We start from the raw sequence: 26,386 nt of genomic DNA, 5'->3' as shown, positions 1-26,386 counted from the left end.
GGAACATGTGCTCTATGGTGTTGGTGGAACTCTCTGGAAGCTACCTGCAAGGTAATGCCAATAGAATTTGCTGGGAAGCCACTCTGGGGAGCACTGGTGAAATTCCCTGGGAAACTGCCTGTAGGTACAGTGTCACTGAAATTCACCGTGGAGCCTCCTTCTGGAATTTTCTGGGACTTCTGTGAGACTTGCTGAGAAGCTGGCTGGGTACCAGTAGAAGTGACTGGGAAGCTGTGTGTGGTAGGAGTGAGTGCCACTGGGTACCCCAGTGTTGCTGGTCGTCACGTGCAGGTGAAAGCCCACTGGAAACAGGAAGAGAAGTTCCTCCCTCCTCCAGTGTCCCCCAAGCCCTCTTCTGACCAAGGGGAACACCGTGCCAGTTGCCGCAGGAGAAGTGTTCACAGGGCCCAGCTCCAATATCACAGCAGGGCAAAGAAGGGTGAACTTGGAGCAGAGAGGTGATAAATTGAGAATGGTCACACTGAAAACCGTCACATAGTGATTTCTTGAGCACAAGAGGCCCATACAACAGAGCTATGTTTTAAGGTCAAACGTAAGGCAAAAATTGTGTGTGGACAAAATTATACCTAAAAACCCTCAGTCATCCATTAAGTTCAGAATATACAGTTTTGTGTACACACTTCTGCAAAGCAATTCTTGTGCACGTTCACATTTCAGAGCCACTAAATTAGGCTGAAAGAATGAAGCAGATGAAGCCCTACGTGTGCTTGGCCATTCAAACAGTTTTGGCTTCGAGGAAAGTGAGAAGTAAACAGAGTGTAAGAGGACTGACAATACTGCCTGCAGGGTTTGCTTGGGGGTAAACTACAGCCTAAGGGACAATCTTGTCCGCTGCCTGTTTCTGTATAAGCCGTGAATGGTTTTTACATTTTGAAACGGTTAAAAAAATTCAAATGAAGAAGATCATTTCATGACATATGAAAATTATATGAAATTCACATTTCAGTACCCATAAATAAAGTTTTCTTGACCATGTCTGTTCATTTACATATCGCCTATGGCTGCTTTCGCACCAAAATAGCAGGTTGAGAAGCTGTGACAGAGACTGTGACGGGCACCAAGATTAAAAAATTAACTGTCTGCTCCATTACAGAAAAAGCTTGCCAGCCCCAGTCTACTTGATGTTATTTTAATACTAAGAACTTATAACCCTAATACAGTTTTAGACATTTCTGTTGTTTTGAGTATAAAATTACTGAATCAACTCTTATACCAACAAGGATTTGGTTTCTAACTTCAGAGGCAAGGTAAATGTGTTTCTGATGTAATTCCTCGGCAATTTTTCCTTACTTCCAAAACAACATCTGAAGAAACAAACAGCACGTATTTGAGAATCACCCCCAGTGCTCTGGTTTCAGTAATGGCAGAGAAGTGTGTATTCGCCAACATCAACGATTAAGATCGACTGCAAGGCGCTGAGAACAAGCAGAAGCCCAAGCTGGGAGGACTGCTATCCTGAATGAAGGGCTGCACGCATTCTAGGTGACATTCAGGTTTAACTGGCTTTGTCCCCTCAGGGAAACTCCTTAGTTCCTGTAGCACCTGCAGAAATGGAACTCAGTCCAAAAGCAGCAGTCTTAGCAGAGTGACGAAACTGATGTCGTAGGTCGGGACTGTCATAGTGGCTGGAAACCGAGGAGGGAAATCCTGGAGAGGAGCAAGTCACAGAGGTGGGAGCCCCAACATTTCATACAGACCCCCCTCAAATTCCTGATTGGCCCCAAAACTGCCTGAGACTCTAAGGAAAAGCAATGTTTGGAAGCTAAGGAGCCGAGCAGAGATTTAAACCTTTGTGTGGTGCTGGGAAGACAGGGTTTAGGATTTAAGTCTTGCCAAGTTAGAGAAGCTTGTTAAACACCTTGTGAAGCCCAAGAAGGGTCACACATTAAGAGTGAGGGCCACGTTCCAAGACCAAGAGTGATGCCCTAGGACAAAGGGCAAAACAAAACAAACCTGTCCGCACGAGGTCAAAGTGACTTGCCAATAACTGAACTGCCTACTAGAACAAATCACGACGTTATTTAGCAGATTTTATAATGGATCATGCATAATGCCTGGTATAAAATACAGAATTAACAGAGATGTGACGAAGCAGGATAATGTGACCCATGATCAAGAGAAAAAATGTCTAGAGCTGGGCATGTTGGCACACACCTGTAGTCCTAGCTACCCAGGAGACTGTGGTGGGAGGACCCTTTGAACCTAGGAGTTCAAGGCTGAAGTGCACTATGATGGTATCTGTGAATAGCCACTGCACTCTGGCCTGGGCAACACAATGAGACCCTGTTTTGGAAAAAAAAAAGAAAAAAAGCCTACACAAGCAGACCCACAAATGACTCAGATATTAAAATTATCACGTTACTCAATGATCTTGAGATTCAAAAAAAAATTATCACACAAGAACTTAAAACAAAGCCAGGTACAGTGGCTCACGCCTGTAATCCTAGCACTCTGGGGGTTCAAGGAGGGAGGATTGCTTGAGCTCAGGAGTTCGAGACCAGGCTGAGCAAGAGTGAGACCCCGTCTCTACTAAAAACAGAAAAATTAGCCAGGCTTCGTGGCACACACCTGTAGTCCCAGCTACTCAGGAGGATGAGGCAGGAGGATCGCTTGAGCCCAGGAGTTTGAGGTTGCAGTGAGCTATGATGACACACCACTGCACTCTAGCTGGGGCGATAGAGCAAGACTCTATCTAAAAAACAAATAAATAAGAAAAAGAACTTAAAACAAATGCTATGACTACATTAAAAAATTCACAGGGGCTGTGAACACAATGGGTGAATATTAACTACGAAGAAAGAGAGAAGACTCAAAGAAGTAAAATCAGAATTGAAAGAGGGAAAATTACAACCAATGTCATAGAAATAAAAAGGATTATAAGAGAAAACTATGAACAACTATATATCAACATGTTGGATAGGTCGGGCGTGGTGGCTCACGCCTGTAATCCTAGCACTCTGGGAGGCCGAGGCAGGTGGATCACTTGAGCTCAGGAGTTTGAGACCAGCCTGAGCAAAAGCGAGACCCCCATCTCTACTAAAAATAGAAAGAAATTAGCTGGACAACTAAAAAAAAAAAAAAATTAGCCAGGCATGGTGGCGCATGCCTATAGTCCCAGCTACTCAGGAGGCTGAGGCAGGAGAATTGCTTGAACCTGGGAGTTTGAGGTTGCTGTGAGCTAGGCTGATGCCACGGTACTCAGGCCCGGGGAACAGAGTGAGACTCTGTCTCAAAAACAAAAACAAACAAACAAAAAAAACCGTGTTGGATAGCCTAGAAGAAACAGGACATAACCTACCAAGACTGAACCATGAAGAAACAGAAAGTTTCAACAGATGAATAATGAGTAAGGAGAGTGAATCAGTAATGAAAAACCTCCAACAAAGAAAAGCTCAGGACCAGATGGCTTCAATGTAGAATTCTACCAAACATTTAAATAAAAATTAAAGCAAATCCTCCTGAAACTCTTTCAAAAAAATAAACAGGAGGGAACACGTCCAAGCTCATTCTAGAAATCCAGAATTTCCCTGACACCAAAGCCAGACAAAAATACTACAAGAAAAGAAAACTACAGGCCTATATCTCTGATGAATAATGATGTGAAAATCCTCAACAAAATACTAGCAAACCAAATTCAACAGCACATTAAAAGGATTATGCACCCAAAGTGGGATTTATTTCTCAAATGCAAAGATGGTTCAACATATGAAAATCAACCAATGTTATATACCACATTAATAGAATGGATGAAACCACATGATCATCTCAATTGCTGCCAAAAAGCATTTGCAAGATTCAACTTCTTTTCAGGATAAAAAGACTCAACAAACAAGGACTAGAAATAAACTACCTCAACATAATATAGATCATTTATGAAAAGCACACAACCAACATCACTCAATGGTCAAAGACTGAAAGCTTTCCCTTTAAGATGGGAACAAGGAAAAAATGCCCACTCACCCCACTTCTATTCAACACAGTCCTACCCAGAGCAATTAGGTAAGAAAAAGAAATAAAAATTGGAAAAAAAGAAATAAAATTATCTGTTTGTAGATTACATGATCATATATGTGGAAATCCTAAAAATTCCACACAAAAAACTATTAGAACTCATAAATTCAGCAAAGTTGCAGGATACTAAACACACCAAAATCAGTTCGTTCCTATGCACTAACAATGAACAATCTGCAAAGGAAATAAAGAAAACAATTCCATTAATAGTAGCATTAAGAAGAACAAAATCCTTAGGAATAAACCTAACAAATGAGTTGCAAACCTGTGTGCTGGAACTATAAAACAATGCTGAAAGAAATTAGAGAAGACACAAAAAATAGAAAGATATCTTGTGTTCATAGATTGGCAGACTTAATGTTGTTAAGATGTCCATACCACCCAAAGCCATCTACAGATTCATTGCAATCCCTATCAAAATCTCAATGGCATTTCTTGCACAAATTTAAAAAATCCATCCTAAAATTCATATGGAATCTCAAAGGACTCTGAAAAGCCAAAACAATCTTGAAAAAGAACAACAAAGTTGGGAGGAATATTTCCTGATTTCCAAACACATAATAAAGCTGCAGTAATCAAAACAGTGTGGCACTGACATAAAAACAGAGAAAGAGACCAATGGAATAGACTAGAGAGCCTAGAAATAAACGCTTGACCAAAAAAATTAGTAACTATGAGTCTTAAAAACAAAATCTGTTAATTTCAATGATTAGAAATTCAATTGGCATTTGACATTAATGAATTGAGACTACCCTTTTTGCTTATCAGTTGCGCACTCACGGTATTATTTAAAAATGGCTTCATTTTTTAATCTACCTTTTTGATAGTGGAGACCCTAATTTGAGATCTTGGAAGTCAATCTGAATCAATCTATCACTCAATTCCCCTGTCTCATCTATCAACATACATATATACACGTACATACAAGGGGTGTCCAGAAAGTATTATTAATGTAAAGTATTATTAATGTAATGAGAACAGTTACATGGCTGGATACTTAGCGGACAGCCCTCATATATACACACATGCATGTGTACGTATGTGTAATCTTCGATGGATATTTGTTCTGCAGTACACACACACACACACACACACACGCACACACTGTTCTGCCAAGCCCTGGAGATCTCTCTTTCTCTCTCTCTCTCTCCATATATATGTATGCTCTTAAGCCCTCTGACAAACCTTTCTGGGATTTTTTTCCCTTTCTTGGTCCCAAGGAATATGCAATTCTTGGTAGATAACCCACAGTGGTAGAGATCACCACCATAAAAGGTGTAGGTCTGAACACCTTAGTTTCTTGACATATGCTCACTCACACTGCACACGTGCAACGCACCTTGGTATATTCAAGGCTCTGAAAGTGCCACAGTAAAAAAAAAACAAAAAGAGAAAAAGGAATATCAATATAATGGTTATTATCAGAGAATAGGCCAGGCGTGGTGGCTCACGCTTGTAACCCTAGCACTCTGGGGGGCCGAGGCAGGCGGATCGTTTGAGCTCAGGAGTTCGAGACCAGCCTGAGCAAGAGCGAGAGCCATCTCTACTAAAAAAAAAAAAAAAAAAAAAAGAAAGAAAGAAATGATCTGGACGACTAAAAAATATGTAGAAAAAATTAGCCGGGCATGGTGGCACACGCCTGTAGTCCCAGCTACTCGGGAGGCTGAGGCCGGAGGATCGCTTGAGCCCAGGAGTTTGAGGTTGCTTTGAGCTAGGCTGACGCCACGGCACTCTAGCCCAGGCAACAAAGTGAGACTCTGTCTCAAAAAAGAAAAAAAAAAAAAAAAGAAAGAAAATATCAGAGAATAATACACAACAACCCTTGGAAAAGTTTTTTTCCCTTTCCTTTGGGAAGGACTAAGGTAAGAGTATTTTATAAAATGTGGGTTTGTTTTAGGAATTAAAGACAATTTATTCTATGTTCTTGAAATTTATTCTACAAAACTAGAGTCCTGCTGAGGACCTAACACAAAACACACCGACCACTTGTCTTGGACTCCGCAGTGTTAAGCAGCTATTCATTTTATATGCCAACTCAAAGGAGGTGTGTCAGAACCATTTTTAGGAAAATGCTTATAATATCTTTGAAAAAAATATTATATAAGTCTTGGCTGCAAATATTTTAAGAGTTATGAAATACAAAGGATAAAATCATGAACACCTACAGTATTTTGCAAAATCTTTTTGGAAATCTGTCCTGGCGTTGACAAAGGCGCATCCTCTCTCGGTTCCGACGACGAACACGTCTGTTTCATACACTGCGATGCAGGCCACTTCTGCCTTGGACTTGGCCAGTTCTTTACACTAAAATAGAAACAAAAAACTATGTTTTTTCTACAAGGGCAGATCCAAGTTTGTGGGGCCCAAGAGGTCTGCTTGAGGAAAAGAGCACACAATGAGGTAGAAAAAGGAATATTTATTCAGTATGAGAAAAATCACTAAGAAAAAACCACAACAAATTTATCAAGCAAGTGCCATAAACATCATAAAACCCAAAGAACATATTTCTATTTCCTGCCAGACATGCCTCTCCTATGCACACCTTTTCCTATGTCTTTGCTACAGACAATTTGGTTGCCTCTTCACATGACAATTTTATAGTATCATTTTCTACAGGGAGACTAGACAGATAATATTTCCTCTAATGGTTGATTACATTTTTATTATGATGATAGGGATGCATAAAGCATGAAAATTTATACACAGACACGCTTGCTGTTCATTGCAGCAACAGCTTTATAACCTAAAGAAATAAGAATTCTGATAAAATTCTACAATGAAAAACAAATCCTCTGTTTACAATTTTGCTTATTTAGTGATGGGAAGAATCTCCCACAGACTAGCTTCTGCCTGTGTATATTTTACACCTGTTTCTCCTCTGCTACCCACACTTCTGGAGTGCGGCACTATAGAACACATTCATACCTCAATGTGACCCCCAGCCTTGCATCCTGACATCACGCTGCTGGGGAAGTTGGCACAGTGAACTAGATGAGTATTCCTGGAAACCATCCCTCCCCTGGGAGTCAAGCAGTAACTCACCTATACACAGAAATAAAAGCAAGCCACATAATGCCACTTGACTAAAGCTAAATGTGTCCCCCACCTCAGCTTCCCTTATCTACACCCCAAAGATGCCCATGAACACTCCGTCTCCTGACACAGGGGGTTGTGGAAGGCAGAGTTATGGCCCCCCAAAGCTGGCCGTGTCCTAATCCCAGAGCCATGTAATACAATATATCGTATTACACGGCAAAAGGAACTCTGCAGATCTGATTACATTAAGAATCTTGAGATGGGGAAATTATCCTGGATTATTGGGGGGCCCCAACATAACCACAAGGCCCCTTATAAGGAGAGGAGGGAGGCAGAAGAAGGAGCTGTGACAACAGGATCAGAGGTCAGTGTGGAAGGGGGACACGGACAAGGAATGTAGGTGGACTCTAGCAGCTGCAAAACACAAGGCACGATTCTCCCCAGGAGCCTCCAGAAGGAATCTTGCCACCTTTATTTTAGTTCCAGAAAACTCATTTTCTGACTTATGACCTCCAGAACTGTCAGATAATAAATTGGTGTTGTTTAAAGCCACTAAGTTTGTTGTAATTTGTTACAGCAGTAATGAGAAACTCAAAGGTGCTATGGCAGAGAGGAAGTCAGAGGGGAAGGACACAGCAACTTTAACTAACCGGGGTTAATAAAACATCTCACTGTGGCGAATTTTACAAGAACGTATGTGCACACATCGCTAGGACCTCTCCCGAGGCCACAGAAGGGGCCAGTGCAACAGAGGGGCCCAGGAGCTAATGCAACATTAGCTTCACAGCAAATCTACCTCTGTTTACGTCAAATGAACCAAAAATTCCACACTTAATCTACTGAAATATACAATCTGGAATCAGATGAAGCTTCTGATTTTTAGCCTTACTTAGGTTATCATCAGTAGAAAAGACCTTTTTATTTTATTTTATTTTATTTTTTTTTTTTTTGAGACAGAGTCTCGCTCTGTTGCCCGGGCTAGAGTGAGTGCCGTGGCGTCAGCCTAGCTCACAGCAACCTCAAACTCCTGGGCTCAAGCAATCCTCCTGCCTCAGCCTCCCGAGTAGCTGGGACTACAGGCATGCGCCACCATGCCCGGCTAATTTTTTCTATTTATATCTTTAGTTGGCCAGATAATTTCTTTCTATTTTTAGTAGAGACAGGGTCTCGCTCTTGCTCAGGCTGGTCTCGAACTCCTGACCTTGAGCTATCCACCCGCCTCGGCCTCCCAGAGTGCTAGGATTACAGGCGTGAGCCACCGTGCCTGGCCGAAAAGATCTTTTTAAAAGCATTTTTTTCATTGTAAAATACGCATATGATAAAAATTTTAGCAGATACAGAAAAGTACACTGAAGAAAAAGAAATCACCTATAATCCCATTACCCACAATAACCACTATACACATTTTGAAATATGCATACATGCTTACATAACTTTAAAAAAAAATTGAAAGTGTACTACTATGTATAGGTTGGCATTCTGATTTATTTGCTTAACTTTAATTTTTGAACGATTTCTCAAAATGCAAGTAAATCATCTTGAAAAGCATGACTTTTAAATGAATATCTAATATTCTATCCTATACATATATCATAATTTAACCATAACATTACTGAAAAGTTTCTTCCTATTACAAATAACACTGTAGCAAATGTCCATAAATGTAATTCTTTCTGTGCATGTTTGATTATTTCCATGGGATGGAATCATACAAGTGCAACACCTGAGTCAAAGGATGTAACTTCATTTAAGGGTCTTGAAACATATCACAAATAGCATTTCGGAAAGGCTTACACTCCCACCAACATTGTGAGATGAGCCATGTCACCTTACCGTCATAAGCATGGAGAAGCATTATCTATGGGCTAAACTTAGTGACTTGCTTCCCAAATATTAATAGTAACTTTACAATGGAGAAACGTGGTAGACACTACCTGCATTACTCAGGGTTCTCCAGAGAAACAGAACCAACGGAGATATATGAAGATATAATGAAATTTAGCATAAGAAATTGGCTCATGCAATTATGGAGGCTGAGAAGTCCCACAATCTGCCATGTGCAATCTGGAGCCCCAGGAAAGCTAGTGGTGGAGTTCAAAGGCCTGAGAGCCAGGGAGGCCAAGGTGCACCAGGGGTATCAATGTTCAGGCAGAGGGCAAATCCAACCTTTCCTGCCTTTTTGTTCTATTTGGCCCTCAGTGGATCGGATGAGGCCACCCACGCTGGGGCGGGCCACCTTCTTTACTCAGCCTGCCCATTCAAATGCTAATCTCTTCTGGAAACACGCTCACAGACACACCCAGAAATAATGTGTAACCAGCTATCTGGGCATCTGGTGGCCCAGTCAAGTTGACACAAAATTAACCACCATACTACCTTAACCAAGTGATCCAGGTTAACATCACCAGTAATAAGCCATGTTCATATTACGCACCACCCCCCATATCAGGCGATGACAGGAGCATTTCACTTCTGTGGTCTCCTTTCCAAAACCCCACAATGCCAGTCTAAACACAAGGGAAACATCAATGAAATCCAAATTGAAGGAGGTTCAGTAAAATATCCAATCAGTACTCTTGAAAATTGTCAACGTCATGAAAAACAAGGCAAGACTTAGAACTTGTCACAGACCGGAGGTGCAATGTGGTATCATAGGGTGGATCCCGGAACAGTAAAAGAACATTAGAAAAACGGATGAAATCCAGGTTAAGTCTTGAGTTGGTTAATAGTAAGGTGCCAGTGTTAATCCATTAGTTTTGGCAAATGTACCATGGTTATGTAAATTACGGGCGAGGGATACATGGGAACTCTATACTAACTTCGTAACTTTTCTGTAAATCTTAAAAGTCTTACTAAACAAAAATTCATTAAAAAAAATCAAGCTCTTTGGTCGCAGGGCTGGGGGCAGCGGGGTGGGGACTCAGGGTTTGACGGGCACGGAGTTTCAGCTTGGGGAGATGAAAGAGTTCTGGAGACGGACGGTGGGGGTAGTTGTACGACAACGTGAATGTACATCCTGCCACTGAACTGGACACTTAAAAATGGTTAAAAATGGTAAATTTCACATTATATATATTTTACCACAATTTTTAAAAACTACTGATTTTCCCCCAAGTAAATGTCATAGCTCACAGCCAGCTCATCAGCAAGTCCTATCAGCAGATCTTTCGATTCCAATGGCTTCTCGACACCCCCATCCCTCCCACCTGGTCCAGGCCACGCAAATCTCCCCCACATATGATGTGATGAGAGGGGCGGCCACAGCCGGCTCACTGCTCTCCTGCCTCCACCGTGCCCCTGTCCCCTGACAGTTCACGCAAGAGCCACTCCTGCATCGCACCTTCACTCAAAGCTTCCAATGGCTTCTCATCACTCCGAAGGAAAAAATCCGAAGCTCAGTAGGATCCAGGTGCCTCTAAAACGTTTCCTCTGACCATTGCTCCTTTCCTCACTCCGCTCCGGTATTTCTGGACTTCTGGATGTTCCATAAAGACCAAACTGTTCCCACCTCAGAGCCTTTGCATAAGCTGTTCTCACTGCTTTGAACACTCTGCCTCCAACACTGGCCTGCCTCACTTTCTCGCTTCATCTAGCTCTTTGCATAAAAGGTGACCACCCAGAGAATTTCTCCCAGACCCCTGCCTTAACCTTCCATCTCTCTCCTAAACCTCCTTTTCTTTATAATATTAGATTTATTATATTAACTGATACAAACACACACACAATTTGCTTATTGTCTGTCTCCCTAAATAGAATATAAGATCTCTGTGAGGGGGACCTTATCTGCCTTCTCAAGTCTTGTGGCTGCAGTGCCTTGAAGGTGGCCTAGATTAGGAGGCGCTTCATGAATATTTATCAAATGAAAAGCATGTGATCCGTTCTTCAAGTTCTTGGGTAAGATTTTTAATTTTCTTCAAATAGATCCTAACACTTTTTTTTTAGAGACAGGGTCTTGCTATGTTGTCCAGGCTAGAGTGTAGTGGCTATTTACAGGCATGATTACTGCGCACTACAGTTACAGACTCTAATTCCTGGGCTCAAGCGATCCTTCCGCCTCAGCCTCCTGAGTAGCTGGGACTACAGGCATGTGCCACTGCGTCCAGCTCTAACACTTTCTTTTAAAATTTATTCCAAGTTTTTTATTTACTTTTTTTTTGAGACAGGGTCTTGCACTGTTGCCTGGATAGAGTGCAGTGGCATCATCACAGCTCACAGCAGCCTCAAACTCCTGGGCTCAAGCAATCTTCCCGCCTCAGCCTGCCGAGTAGCTGGGACTCTAGGCATGTGCCACCACAACTGGCTAATTTTTAAAAAATATTTTTTGTGGAGATATGGTCTCACTATGTTGCTCAGGCCGGCCTCAAGTGATCCTTCCACCTCAGCCTCTCAAAGTGCTGGGATTACAGGTGTGAGCCACCATACCCAGCCTTTTATTTTAAGGCAGTTTTATTTATCCCCAGATAATCCAGGATAATCTCTGCATCTCAAGATCCTTAACTTAATCATATCTGCTAAGTAAGGTAACATTTACAGGTTCCAAGGATGAAGGTGTGGACTTTTTGGAGGGCCAATATTCAGTTTACCATAGGCTGCTTTCAAGATTTTATATTTGGTTTTCAGCAGATTAAATATTATGGGTCTAGGTGCATGTGTGTGCGTGCGTGTGCATACATGTGTGAGTTGTATGTGTTTGAGATTTTGCCAATTGACCTAATAATGTTCTCTACAGAAAAACAAAAATGTGTGTGTGTGTGTGTGCACGTGTATGTGTATTTTCTGGTCTCAGATGCAATCCAGAGCTGTACTTTCTATTTGGCCGTCCCATCTCTTCCCTCTCCTATATCTGGAATGATTCTCCAGTCTTTCTTTGTTTTCCATGACACGGATATGTATTAAGAGTCCAGTCCAGATATTTTATAGAATGCCCTTAGATTTGGTTTGTCTGTCGTTTCTGCAATAAATTCAGATTCTGTCCCTTTGGCAGGAATGCCACACAGGGCTGCTGTCCCTCTTGCTGCGTCAGCTCTTGACTACAGATGTTAACTTTGATCCCTTGATTAAGGTGCTGTCAGATTTCTCCACTGTAAAGTTACTGATTTCACCTTTTTAATCAAAAAGTACCTTCTAATTACAAACTTTGAAGTCACGTAAATTTCTCATCAAATTTTCACCCACCATCAAAAAGTTTACCTTCCAGGTGAAAACAGATGCATACAAATAGATTGTTATTTTACTACTGAATTGAGACAAGAAATAGTCTCAAACAAGATAACAAAGGTACTTTCGTTACATTTCAGGTCTGGGAAGCTCAAATTTATATAATTACATCCATAATATAATAAATAAATACATAAATATTAATAAATAAGTAATCGCACTGGCCCACTATCCTCTATAAAGGACACCTTTATATAGACAAGATGTCAGGCTGAAGGTGAACATCAAGAGTGACACTAAAGTGTTTCACAATCCTGTTATCTCATCAGTGATCTGGCTACGGAACATTAGAACTGTAAAGCCGTCTCACCATGGACTCCAGAGCAGACACAAGGAACGTCACCACCATCCTGCTCTCCGGAGACTCCTCTTCTTCAACGGGCAGGGTGGACACTGCTACTTGGGCCATGGTCCCTGTGCAAGAGAAGTGACAAGAAAGTTGAGTGGTAGAAGTCTGGGGTCCTAAACCCACGTTTAGAGCTGTGAGGGCGCTCACAGAAGAACTAGCTCAAATCTTTCTTTCCAATTAAGGAACTGACGCTTAAAGACATTTAGCGACTTGCCCACGATCTCCTGAATAGTGGCACTATCTTTCATAAAGTGTATTTTCTACTAAACCTACGTATCGCCTCCCTATAAAACGAATTCAGGTATTACACTAGAGAAACACGGTGACTGTTTCCCAGATGAGAGGAGAGAAATGGACCTTACTGATCAATGATGTTTTGTTAGGTTTCAGCACGGCCGTGCCAGATACCACCTGCCGTTTCGCTGACACACGTAAAGGAGATAAGGGGCTTTGTGTACTGAAGATGGGAAGAGAAAATTCCTTCTTTCCTTCTCCCCAGGTTTCTCCCACATAAAAGCTCACTCTAAATTTCACCACGCTCTAAGTTAAATTAGCCTTTAAAAAATTTGAAGAAGTTCTCTAAAACTCCCAAAAGAGTTTTTGAAATAGAGCATGCAAATTAAATACTTGTCAGATGTGTCATGCCCCTGCAATAGTTGGCTTAATTAAATCTGTAAGCAAAAGATTAACAGATCAACATGAATATGTACACAGGAAGGAAAGAAGACTGAAGATTTAGGGGAGTGAAGCGTGGTGATCACACAAGGCTACTCAGAGATTCGAGAGCATCTCTTTCAGAGCACGTGGTTCGATTCCTTGCCTACTTGACATGCTGTGGCCACATGACTTTCGTGACACCCCGTCAGGGAAGTGATACCACTTACAGGCAGAGGCTTTGCCACACTCCCTCTTCCTCCTCAGTAGCAACCAGCAACATCCCGTATAGGACCGCTCCCTCAGCCTGGGCTCCAGATTGAGGACAAGGTGGAACAGGCCCACAGCCAACTCACAACAGACCCTCAGTGCATCTGAGAAATAAATTCTTGCTCCTTTAATCCTTCAAAATCTGCCGTTTGTAACCACAGCACACCCTAGCCAATCTGGACAGATACAGAAGGCTAAAAAGGAATTCTAAATTAGCAACTAGGTATCTAAATTCTCTGAAGACACTTGAGGATCCCTTAATTAGAGTTCTAACCTTCCTGAGAACATAGACTAGCTATGCCACACCAGTAGGATGCAAACTGTTTTGGTTAAAAAGTTTTAGAAATCTATATCCCTATTATGAAATAGAATGTGAGGGAAAAGGGAGAGACAGGGAATGATTTGTTGAAGGATACAAAATTACAGCCAGATAGGAGGAATAAATTCTAGTGTTATACACCACTATGTTAATAGTTAACAATAATGTATCATATAGTTTCAAATAGCTAGAAGGAGGACATTGAATGTTCCCCCCGCACAAAGAAATGATAAATATTTGAGATGATGGATACGCTAATTACCCTGATCTGATCACTACACATTTCCTGTGTCAAAACATCACTGTGTAACCCCATAAACAGATACAATTATGTGTCAATTAAAATTTTTAAATTTAATTTAAAAAATAAGAATGTAAGGGGGGTCTGACTCCATACCTTAATTAATTAGTAACAGCCTATATTAATTAAGGCATATTAATTAATTAACAGGCATTACCTGGGCACGAACAAGTCAGAGAATACACACACTTCAATTTGACGCTTTTATGATAATTATCTTAAATGAAACCTTGGACACTCTTCTTGTTATCACACCCATATTTGAGAACAAATACAAGTTTGTGAATATTATTTTACATAATAAAGACTCTATTATGACAACAGAACTGGAATCAGAAAAAGTAGCATCAATCACTTCTCAGCCTTTTGGCTAAAACCAAGTGTAGAAAAAGCAACATCCAACAAGGAGATGTGTAGGTCTTAGTCTTGTCTCGAGCATTCTAGATTCCATGATTACCACTTAGTACACTCGACCAAGGAAATGCAAAGAGTAGGTAACAGCAAAGACATATTATTTTTCCATTCACGAGAACATTCATTTAGATTATGTTCCATCCATGTTATTTTGGAAGCTTCGAATATTTTCACTCATAATCTTATTTTGTCTTTAATATCCCAGGAAGAGAAAAAGGTGTAGAAATATTCTCATTTTACAAACTCAGTGATTTGTCCAAGCAAAGCTAGAACATACACCAGGACAATTTTTAGCCTACTACTGTTTCCACTTCTCACCTTAAAATGCCGTAAACCTGCTATGACGTCATCACACGCAAGGTGTGTTGAGAAACGGGAGGCAGATGCCACACCAAGAGCCCACAGGGGCACCACAGGTGAGGGGCAGTCCTGTTTCATCAGCAGCACTTCAGGGGAGGCGGCAGAGCACTTGCAATGCAAAGCCCCTGGAGGTGACCGATTCCAGGCAGGCCTGTGGGGAAGGAGCCCCCTTGTTTGGGGCACTCTGCTCTCTGGAAAGGGGTGCATTTGGATCACACCAGAAGTTCCCTAACCTGCTCTTTGCCAGTCCCAAGAGTTCACTTCCCTGGAGAGTCTTCCATAGAGACTATTTGTGGTGCATTCCCAGCACCCTCACTCAGTTACAGTGCCCTTTCTTTTCTCCCTCTCCCAGAAAGAAAGTGCCATCAGAAGGTGACATTAATGACAAACAGCAGAGGATGCACCAGGCCAGCTTATGGAGCATGAGGCGTGAAGCTCTGGTCCCCACAGAACCTAAAGCCAGGAGAGCCAGGGTGTGGGGTCCCCAGACCACTACCTAGCTGTGTGACCCCGGGGGCTGGACTTACCTCCTCTATAAAAGGAGATGATAAATCAACCACTTATTATGAAGTCTCCTTTCACCTCTGACCTTTTACCAATCCCCTCAATCTAATATCGAAGGGAACCGCATGTTATATAATCCCATTCATGTGGAACGTCCAGAATGGGGAAATCTATAGGGACTGAGAGTAGATCAGCGGTTACTTAGGGCTGAGGGGTTGGGGTTGATAGCTAGAGGGTCCAGGGTTTCTTTTTGGGGTGATGAAAATGTTCGAAAATTGACTGTGGTGATGGGTCATACAACTCTCTGATTATACTAAAAACCATTGAACTCTACACTTTAAATGAGTGAACTGTATGGTATGTGAATTATATCTCAATAAATCTGTTTAAAGATAATCAATCAGATGCAATCAAAGGGAAGTTGGACGGGAAAAAGAAAATTAATATTCACTGAACTATATCCTATGTGCCAATGCTTTTCTAATCATCCAATTTAATGCACACCCTCTAAGAGGAAAATGATTCCCTACACAAGGACAGAGAGGCGAGGAAGCAACGAAGCCTGCTGGGGGTTGTGCAGCTGGTTTACGGCTGGAGCAGGGACTGCAGAGAGGGGGCAGATAAGCAAAGGGAAGAAAGGCCCTGGAGGGGAAAGTGTTCCATAATGAGGGTGATTCTATGTAACCAGGACAGTCCCAGCTCACGCCCGCTGTGTGGGTGAGCTGCCTGCATTCTCAAGTGCCCGGAAGATGAATTAGAACATGTTTCCATGTGGGTGGTTGTGTGAAATAATAAAAAAAAAAAAAAAATCAGTAAGACATGGGGTTCTGTGTCCTTCAAACAACCTCCAAGCTCAGAGGTCTCCCAAGGAAGCAGACAAAAAAGCAACCGAAGTGAGACACTTATCTCTGAACCCAAACAATGCTTATGTCTGCATATTTTACTTAGCAGGAAGAATCATAGCCAAAATGATCAGTCACTCTGTTTCCTTTAAATAAAGGAAAAAAATTTTTAAATAAAAATTTTTAAATAAAATTTTTTTAACTGATGTAAACTAGACCCCCATGAGGATTATGTTTCATTTCTTTGACTATTAAAGGCCAAATACCTGTGACTTAAAAATTTTTAAATAAAAGGTATAACTTATATATAACAAAGTTCACCCTTTTCAGTGCAGAGTTCTGAGTTTTGACAAATGTACAGTCATGTAGCTCCCATTAAAATCAGGACATATAGAACAGTTCCATCCCCCCTAGAAAATTATACAACTGTGAAGTCAAAACGTTGGTTTTTTTTATGAAAAATAGAATGAAACCAAATGGAACTCAAAAAAGATACTGTCAGTTGACATCAACTGTGCAACTAGCAATAATAAAAAAAAATGAATGTTTTATAATTATCCTTTATGTAATAACAAACAGAGGCAGGAACCCTGTCTTTTATATTTTATGATTTAGAACACATCATGCATTAATAGAACATCAAAAATAATGAAACATGATTACAAGCTAACAGTGTTTCCCATCCCAAGAACATTTTCCTGAAAAATTCAATGCATTCAACAAAGCTATAAATTCTTGACAATAAGAGCTTGTACCACAGAATAAAATCCCCTAAAACCTATATGGTGATTTGAGATTGCAGATTTTTATTTGGTACTTAACTTTTTGTTCTTTAAAACTGGAGATGTACCAAAATAACTCTCAAATCTCACAGTTTTCCCAGCAATCCTTAAGGACTTTCTCTCTATTTTAATGTAATATTTTATTAATAGAAAGCAAATATCTAGAACAGGGGTCAACAATCTGCAGCCTATATGTCAAATCCAGACCGCCACCTATTTTTGTAAATAAAGTTTTATCGGAACACAGTCACACACATTTGTTTACATCTTGTCTATATGGGTGCTTTCCTGCAAAGCCAGGGTTGCATACATGTGACAGACGGTATTTGTCCCCAAAGCCAAAAATACCTACTTTCTGGGCAAAGTTTGCCCATCACTGATCGAGAACTAATATTCATCATTAACAACTTTTTTTTTTCTTTTTTCTTCTCTTTCTTTTTTTAGCAAGGCCCATCACTTTAGAACTTTTCATTATTTGAAATATCACCCACTCCATTTATTAAGTCTCTGAAATCTTGAAAGAGAGGTCTGGTTTATTTTTTAAATTGTTTCTAGGTTTTCCTTTCCAAAGGTTAATTTTTCGGATCTCTGAGGGCTTGGTTTTAATCAACAAGTTCTACCTTCTCCATAGCTCAGCCCAGGCCTAGAGTAAATGGAAACCACAAACTCAAGTGTATTTCACCATTCAACAAAAATGTATTGAGGCCGGGCGCGGTGGCTCACGCCTGTAATCCCAGCACTCTGGGAGGCTGAGGCAGGTGGATTGTTTGAGCTCAGCAGTTCGAGGCCAGCCTGAACAAGAGCGAGACCCCGTCTCTACTAAAAATAGAAAGAAATGATCTGGACAGCTAAAAATATATATAGAAAAAAATTAGCCGGGCATGGTGGCACATGCCTGTAGTCCCAGCTACTCGGGAGGCTGAGGCAGAAGGATTGCTTAAGCCCAGGAGTTTGAGGTTGCTGTGAGCTTGACACCATGGCATTCTAGCCTGGGCAACAAAGCAAGACTCTGTCTCAGAAAAAAAAAAAAAAAAAGAAAAAAAATGTATTGAGCACCCACAATGTGAAAACGTATACTCTGCTGGCAGGAAGTGGGGGAAAGAAAAGTGAATAGAATCCAACTCCTGATCGCAAGTGAGACAGACCTGCTTGCACAAGGCAGAATCTCAGGGAATAAAGGCAAAAGAAAGCCAGACACCCTTGCAATGGTCCAGGGCAGGTGGGAACACAAAGTGGACAACTGACAGAAGATGAGAAAAATGAAGGCACCTAAGCATTACAGTAGCCACCCACCCCCCCCCAATTATCCTTGGGGGACACATTCCAAGACCTTCAGTGGATGCCCTGAGACCAAGGATAGTACTGAGCCCTGTATATCTAAGTTTTTTTCTACACAGGTTGAGTATCCCTTATCCAAAATGCTTGAGACCAGAAATGTTTCAGATTTCGAAATATCCACTTCAATAACTTGAAGATGGGACCCAAGGCTAAATATGAAATTCAGCTGGGTGCAGTAGTGTGTGCCTGTAGTCCCAGCTACTTGGGAGGCTGAGGTGAGAGGATCACTTGAGCCCACGAGTTTGAGGCTGCAGTAAGCTATGATCATACCACTGCACTCCAGCCTGGGTGACAGAGATCCTGTCTCTTAAAAAAATGAATAAATATGAAATTCATTTGTGTTTCATATCTACTTCTACATATAGCCTGAAGGTGATTTCATATAACATCTTAAATAATTTTGTACATGAAATAGTTTGTGTACACTGAACCAACAGAAAGCAAAAGTGTCAGGTGGGGAATTTACCATTTGTATACACATAACCTGAAGGTGATTTTATACAATATTTTTAATAATTTTGTGCATGAAACAAAGTTTGTGTACATTGAACCACCAGAAAGCAAAAGTGTCAGATGGAGAATTTACCACTTGTGGCATCATGTCAGTGATCAAAAAGTTTTGGATTTTGTAGCATTTTAAATTTTGGATTTTTGGATTAAGGATGCTCAAACTATACATATATATTTGTGATGAAGTTTAACTTATAAATTAGGCACACTAAGAGATTAACAATAAGTAATAATAAAATAGAACAATTACAACAATATACTGTAATAAAAGTTATGTAGATGTGATCTCTGTCTCTGTCAAAATATCTTATTGTACTGTACTCACCCTTCTTCTTCTTGTGATGATGTGAGAATCTATTCCTGAATCTGTGTAACCATCCCTTACTTGCAGTAAATGGCTTGGTGTCCCTCGTTTTAGGGGATCCCTGGCTGAAGTCTTTGTACAGGCTCAGTGCTTTCTGGCGCAACACGTTGCTGTCAATCGGAACATGTCTTCTGTTCATGTCTTCCAGCCACAGATGCAACGCCTGTTCCATCTTAACTAAGCGCTTATCACGCACCGTGGCTGTCACTTTTGCAGTTGGAGGTGAGACAGCAAAACTGGCACGAATTTCTTTTTCCTTCTTCACAATTTCACGGATAGAAGATTCATTCTTGCTGTAGATCTTAGCCACCTCAGCATAGGATTTTTTTTCTTTCCTTATTAAGTCCAGAACTTTCACCTTTTCACTTAGAGGAAGCACTTTACGGCTTCTCTTTGGCCTATCCAAATTGCCAACATCACTACTCTTGTGCTTTGGGGCCATTATGGAGTAAAGTAAGGGTGACTTGAACACAAGCACTGCGATACTGCCACGGTCGATCTGATAACCCAGCCGGCTACTGAGTGACTACGGGCAGGGAGCTTGGAGCCACTGGACAAAGGGACGATTCAAGGCCTGGGCAGCACGGTGAGAGATTTCATCACGCTACTCAGAACAGCGTGCAATTTAAAACTTATGAACTGTTTATTTCTGGAATTTTCCATTTACTATTTTCATACCATGGTTGACCTCAGGAAACTGAAACCGCGGATAAGGGGGGACTACTGTACTTCTGAGTTCCGCAGCCCGAGAATGAGGGAAGGGACTGTCCAGGCTGAAGCCAGGGGTCTGGGCAGCAGACCTCAGGGGCTAAACAGGCGGACGGGAAGAACTGTGACCCATTCCAAATCGCCACTGCAGATTGATACCAGCTGCAACCTGGCCCCAAGCCCTGTGTCCGCTGACGTCACACAGATGATGATGCCTTCGTCTCCAAATGGAAGACAAGAGGAGAAAAGGCTGCTCAATCCTTCAATTGCAGCCGAGTAATATCCAATTGGCCAATTTCCAATCTCATATCTAGACATCTGTTTACTTCAAATTACCAGCACGAAACTAAAATATGATTTTTTTTTTCTTAAAACACAAAGCTTGGCCCAGCAATTCCACTCCTTGGTATACACCTATGAGAATTGAAAACAAATGTCCGCACAAAAATGCGTACACCAATGTTCATAGCAGCATTATTCATAACAGCCAAGAGGTGGAAACCCAAATATCAAAAAAATGGTGTATATTCATATCATAGATTATTATTCAGCCATAAAAAGGAATGAAAGAAGCCAGACACAAAAGACTCCTTAGGATGAGTCCATCTACAAGAAACGTCCAGAACAGGCAAATCCATAGACACAAAGGTGGCTGCCAGGGGCTGGCGGTGCGGTGGGAAATGGGGAATGCGGGCTTAATGGGTCTGGAGTTTCTTCCGGGGTGCTGAAAACATTCTGGAATTCGACAGTGGTGACGGTTGCTCAGCTCTGTGAATCTACTGAAACCCACTAAATTATACACTTTTAAAGGGTGACTGTTACAGTGGACCTCTCTCATGCAGCAACAAAAGCAAAGCTTGGGTTTGAGGGGTGGAGAATACAGCCTACAGCCCTGCCAGCCTTTTTCCTCCTTGAATTCTAAAGTAGAACCACGACGGACTGCGTTCCAGGGCCGGAGCCGGTTTCCCCTGGCGTACGGATTTCTCTCCGGTCAACAAACAACCCGCCGCGCGGACTGGCGGACAAAACCCACGCCAGGGGCCACTTGGCAACGCGTGACGTAGGGGGCGGAGCCGGGACGCAGTTACCAGGTAACAGCAGAGACCACGCCCCCTCTTCTAACCAATCAAGCACGTCCGCACGCAGCATTAGCCCCCCCCCCCCCCGTCGTACGCCAGGCGGAGCGTGACCTCACGCGCACAGGGTCCCAGAGAGCCCCCGGCCCCCACCCAGCCAATCAGAAAGGAGAGGGGCGCGCGGTCCGTGCGTGCGGCCGTTGCCCCCCGCGGCAGGGCTTCCCCGCCCCACCCCCACTCCTCAGGTCCTGCCCGCGGGGACTGGGGTTCCGGGGCCCGCTTGGGGGCGCCGGGGCGTCCGGGGCCACCTCCCGCCGTGCACTGGGGCGGCCGGGCGGCTTCCCTTCCCCGGGCCCTTGGGAAGAGAAAGTTCCGAGAAAAGCACCCGCCCTTAATGGCGGCGGAGGCTGCGGCAGGGGCGGGGTACGCACCTGAGGGCGCTGGCCAGCGGGTCGCGCCGGGCCGGCGGCGGAGTCTGAGGCCTGGGCCACCGGGGAGCGGCCGAGAGCAGGGCAGCGGCCGGGAGCCCGGCGCCGGGGACCAGCACGAGGCGGGGCGCGGGCGTGGGTGGCGGCCGAGGCCCTTGCTCGCCACTAGCCCTCCTTTTTCTCTTTCTTTCCCTTTTTTTTTCTTTTTTGTTTGCTTCCTGGAAGGCAGCCTTGACTCGTGTGTCCACAGCGCCCCAAGTGGGAGTTGCCGTTTCCGGTGCTGTCGAATCCAGTTCAGCCGCACACTGCATTTGTGCTGAGGCTCAGTCCGGGTCCCCTGAAGTCCAGACATCATCCATCGCTGGTTTTTGATGAATTGCTGGCACGTGTCTTTTTCTCACCCTTAGACACTGCCCCCGAACGTGGATGTAGTTTCTTTTTGTTATTTAATATATTTTTTGCGCGAGTGCAGTTTGTAGCTTTAAAGTGGTTGGGTCACAACTCGAGTGACCAGTGAACCTGCCTTAAAAGTTGAGTTGTTATGAACTGCAACAGCGTCCTGACCCTTTGGTGGGGCCTGTGGCATCGCCAACCGTTCATGAGCTGGCCATCGCATAGTGGCTGCACTCGAGCAAATAGTCAAACATTACAATAGTATTTAGTCTGATTAAATTATCATTCCATATTTATTTCAAATATGTCAAAAAGAGAATAGGATAATAGAAATCATTTATCCTTGGCTCAGATTTGATGTTTTGTGACTTATTTCCTTCATATTTTAAAGAAATCAAACATTACAATTGAAGGCACCATTCTCATTCCTGTCTTTCCTTTCCATAGGTAACTGCTGTCTTGAAGTTAATATACATGTTCTAATACACATTTTTCTTTTGAAAAAGACTAGTGTTCCAATTTACTGATATTTTTCTGTCAATTGCTACCAAAGATTTGCTTCCTACCAGACACCGTGAGGAAAAAAATCTCTTTTCAACGTAAAGATAACAATTCAACAATTAGTTGAGAAGTATCTGCTTTTTTTTGACATTTTAAAAAGGATGTTTGAAAATATTTCTTTGTTAAAGTCTGTTCTCCTTATTCAGAGTAGTTATGTTCTAATAAAGTTGCAGCTAACACTGAATTAGCTGGTTCTGAACCTCTGCTCCTAGAAGAAGTACAGGGTTAGATTCCTGGAGCCTCTGACATTTTTGTGAACCTATGAATACATAACCTTGTTTTATGGTGGTTTCTGTTTAAAGATTCCTCATGTAATATCTGTTGTTAATTCATTAACATTGAACTCATAGCCAATAAACCTGTAACTCCTGCCTGAATGAAGCTTATCTGACATATGTATTTCCTCTATAAGGCACATCACAGCCTTTCTTGCATTTAAGAACGCTAGACAGGGGAGGGGGCCGGTAGAGCAGCGCTGCTGAGATGGCGGCACCTTAGAGGATGGTGTTTCTTGAGAAACCGAGCCACAAAAAGTACTGGGCCGCCCTGAAGAAGGAGAAACGTCAGCAAGAACTCGCTCGATTGAGAGACTCAGTACTCTCACGGAGGAGGAGGAGCACGCTTTCATTGAAGAACAACAACTGGAAGAAGAGAAATTGTTGGAGAGAGAGAGGCAAAAGTTGCATGAGGAGTGGTTGCTGAGGAGCAGAAGGCACGAGAAGAATTCAGAATAAAGAAGGAAAAGGAAGAGGCCGCTAAGAAACGGCAGGAAGAGGCCGGGCGCAGTGGCTCACGCCTGTAATCCTAGCACTCTGGGAGGCCGAGGCGGGTGGATCGCTTGAGGTCAGGAGTTCGAGACCAGCCTGAGCAAGAGCGAGACCTTGTCTCTACTAAAAATAGAAAGAAATTATCTGGCCAACTAAAAATATATATATATATAAAAAATTAGCCGGGCATGGCAGCGCATGCCTGTAGGCCCAGCTACTCGGGAGGCTGAGGCAGGAGGATTGCTTAAGCCCAGGAGTTTGAGGTTGCTGTGAGCTAGGCTGATGCCACGGCACTCACTCTAGCCCGGGCAACAGAGTGAGACTCTGTCAAAAAAAAAAAAACTGGCAGGAAGAGCAGGAGAGAAAGTTAAAGGAAGAATGGGAAGAACAGCAGAGAAAAGAGAGAGAAGAGGAGGAGCAGAAACTACAGGAGAAGAAAGAAAGAGAGTTGGAAAATGGTGCTACATGGCAAAACCCAGAACCACCCATGGATTTAAGAATAATGGAGAAGGATCAAGCTAATCGTCCGTTCTACAGTAAAACAGGGGCTTGCAGATTTGGAGATAGGTGTTCATGTAAATAGAATTTCCCAGCATCGAGTCCCACCCTTCTTGTTAAAAGCATGTGTACAACATTTGGAATGGAGCAGTGCAGGAGGGACGACTATGACCCTGACGCGAGCCTGGAGCACAGCGAAGAGGACACCTACCAGCAGTTCCTAGATTTCTGTGCTGATGTGCTCCCTGAGTTTAAGGATGTGGGCAAAGTGATTCAGTTCAAGGTCAGCTGCAACTTGGAGCCTCACCTGAGGGGTAACGTGTATGTTCAGTACCAGTCGGAAGAAGAATGCCAAGCAGCCCTTTCTCTGTTTAACAGGCGCTGGTGTGCAGGACGACAGCTTCAGTGCGAATTCTGCCCAGTGACCTGGTGGAAAATGGCGATTTGTGGTTTATTTGAGATACAACAGTGTCCAAGAGGAAAACACTGCAACTTTCTTCATGTGTTCAGAAATCCCAATAATGAATTTTAGGAAGCTAATAGAGACAAGTACCTGTCTCCAGATCAGACCAGCTCCTCGTTTGGTAAGAACTTGGAGAGGAGAGAGGGGATGGGCCACCGTGACGAACACTATGGCAGGCTGAGGAGGAGGAGAAGCCCCAGTCCAGATCACCCCTACAAGAGAAATGGGGAATCTGAGAGGAAAAGGAGAAGTCACAGGGGGAAGAAATCTCACAAACACATGTCAAAGAGTTGTGAGAGGCGCAGTTCACAAAGTAGAGGAAGAAAAAGGGGCCGTAGCCAGGGCTGGGGCAGCCGGAGCCACCGGAGCCAAAACTCATCTAGGTCCAGGAGTCCTGGCAGGAGGAGGTCAGACAGTAGAGACAGAACTACTCAGAGTCCCAAATCCAAATAAACCTGTTTTGTTTTTTAAACAAAAAACACTAGACAACACTTCAGCATTATGCTTTGGGGATATTTTAAATTGAAATATCTCTCTCTCTCTCTCTCTCTCTCTCTCTGTCACACACACACACACACACACACACACGTGAAAGAGGTTGCATTAACTAGATCAGCAATTAGATGCTTGTTTCCACTGTGAGACAAGATGGCAGAGAGCATTGCCTTGTTCAATCCCAGTTGGGAAACTGCATGTCAAGAAACTCATATTTCTGGCTGCTTTGTGCGTGTCTGTGAATGACCACAGAAAATTATAGATTTGGGGGTTACCAATAAATTTTAGTGAATGGGCAAATTTGCCAATATAAAAATTCACGAATAATGAGGATTGACTGTATTTTCTTGCTACAAACAATGAGTACATAAAACTCTCATATTTGTCCACTTAGGCCAGGTGAGGTGGCTCACGCCTATATCTCAGCACCTTGGGAGGCCGAGGTGGGAGGATCGCTTGAGCCCAGGAGTTCAAGGCTACAGTAAGCTGTGATGGCACCACTGCACTCCAGCCTGGGCAACAGAGTGAGACCTTGTCCCTAAAACAAACAAAATCATATTTGTCCCCTTAAACCTGGAAACAGTTTTCTAATATGCTTAAGAATCTTCTCTATGAAGAGTGTCAGTGTTTTGAACCCATTTGTTAAAAGTGTCAAAATATACATCTTCTGATTGGTTTGAAAGAATAACTGGTTAGCATCAGGAAGAGTTGTATATACCCACTGTCTTTCATTTCTGTCCTCTCACTCCCTCTTGAACCTACTCCGATTAACCCCCTCCCTCCACTAAAACTGTCTTTTCCGAAGTCACAAGTGACCACCACATTGCTAAATCCTCTGGTCATCTTGCAGGCTGTGAATTACTTGATCTGTCAGCATCTGACAAAACGAATCACTCCGTCCTCTTTGAAACACTGCTAGGCTTGTTAACACACTACACCTGACCGCTGTTCTGCCTACTTTTCTGGCTACTCTTCCTCAGCCTGTTCTTAGTGCTTCTCTTTGTCCCAACCCTTACATAGTGCAGGTGCCCCAGGGGTTACTCGTGGATCTCTTTGCTGTCTGCCCTCACCCGCAGATGAATCTCCTCCAGTCTCAGGGCTTTCAATACCATTTATATGGTTATGACTCCCAAACACATATCTCTGGTCCAGACCATTCTCCTGAACTCTAAATCTGTATGACCAACTGCCTACTTTGAAATCTTCACTTGGAGGATGAACAGGCATCTCAAGCAGAACATGTCTCACCCTCTCCCCAGTTTCTCCTGCCATCTTCCCCATCTTAATTAACAAAATGCCATTCTTTCATTTACTGAAGCCAAAAACCCTGGACGTCCCCTTTACTCTTCCCACACCTCCACACTAATCCTTCAGACAACTCAGTCAGTTCTGATTTTACCCAGATTCTACCACTTTGCAATAACCCCCACTACCCCACTACCACTGGTCCAGGCCTACTCTGTTTCTTGCAATAGACTCCTAATTTGTCTTCTTAACTCTGCCCTTAACCCTCTTCAGCCCATCCTCAACACAGCAACAAGAAGAATTCTGTAAAGTATTAACTCATTTCACTCTTTTGTTCCAAACTGTCCATCTCAGAGTAAAGGTCCTGACTTATGCTTCTGGCCAAGATGAAGTAACAAGAAGCAGATTTACCTTCCCACCTGGAACCCAACTAAACAAAGAAGCAAACACAAAATGCATG

At 42.8% G+C, this 26,386-nt stretch overlaps 1 protein-coding gene and 1 pseudogene across 2 annotated transcripts in view; one reads left to right on the top strand and one right to left on the bottom strand.

The window, feature by feature from the left end:
* The window catches only part of LOC138394349 (general transcription factor II-I repeat domain-containing protein 2B), a 57,399-nt gene extending 35,667 nt beyond the window's left edge, over positions 1-21,732 (bottom strand). For both annotated transcript variants that reach the window (XM_069486234.1, XM_069486235.1), the window contains exons 1-3: positions 21,508-21,732; positions 12,596-12,699; positions 6,198-6,336 (exon numbers count right to left, since the gene is read on the bottom strand). In XM_069486234.1, the coding sequence (XP_069342335.1) occupies positions 6,198-6,336; positions 12,596-12,694 (238 nt within the window). In that variant the 5' untranslated portion in view covers positions 12,695-12,699; positions 21,508-21,732. The remainder of the gene's footprint in view (positions 1-6,197; positions 6,337-12,595; positions 12,700-21,507) is intronic.
* A 1,209-nt stretch (positions 21,733-22,941) lies between these two features.
* Positions 22,942-24,639, top strand: LOC138394643 (U2 small nuclear ribonucleoprotein auxiliary factor 35 kDa subunit-related protein 2-like; annotated as a pseudogene).
* The last annotated feature ends 1,747 nt before the right edge of the window (positions 24,640-26,386 follow it).

This window comes from Eulemur rufifrons, chromosome 14, assembly GCF_041146395.1.
Source record: "Eulemur rufifrons isolate Redbay chromosome 14, OSU_ERuf_1, whole genome shotgun sequence".
Lineage (NCBI taxonomy): Eukaryota > Metazoa > Chordata > Mammalia > Primates > Lemuridae > Eulemur > Eulemur rufifrons.
Note: the sequence above shows the minus strand (reverse complement) of the source record. Positions and strands in the feature narration are given on the sequence as shown.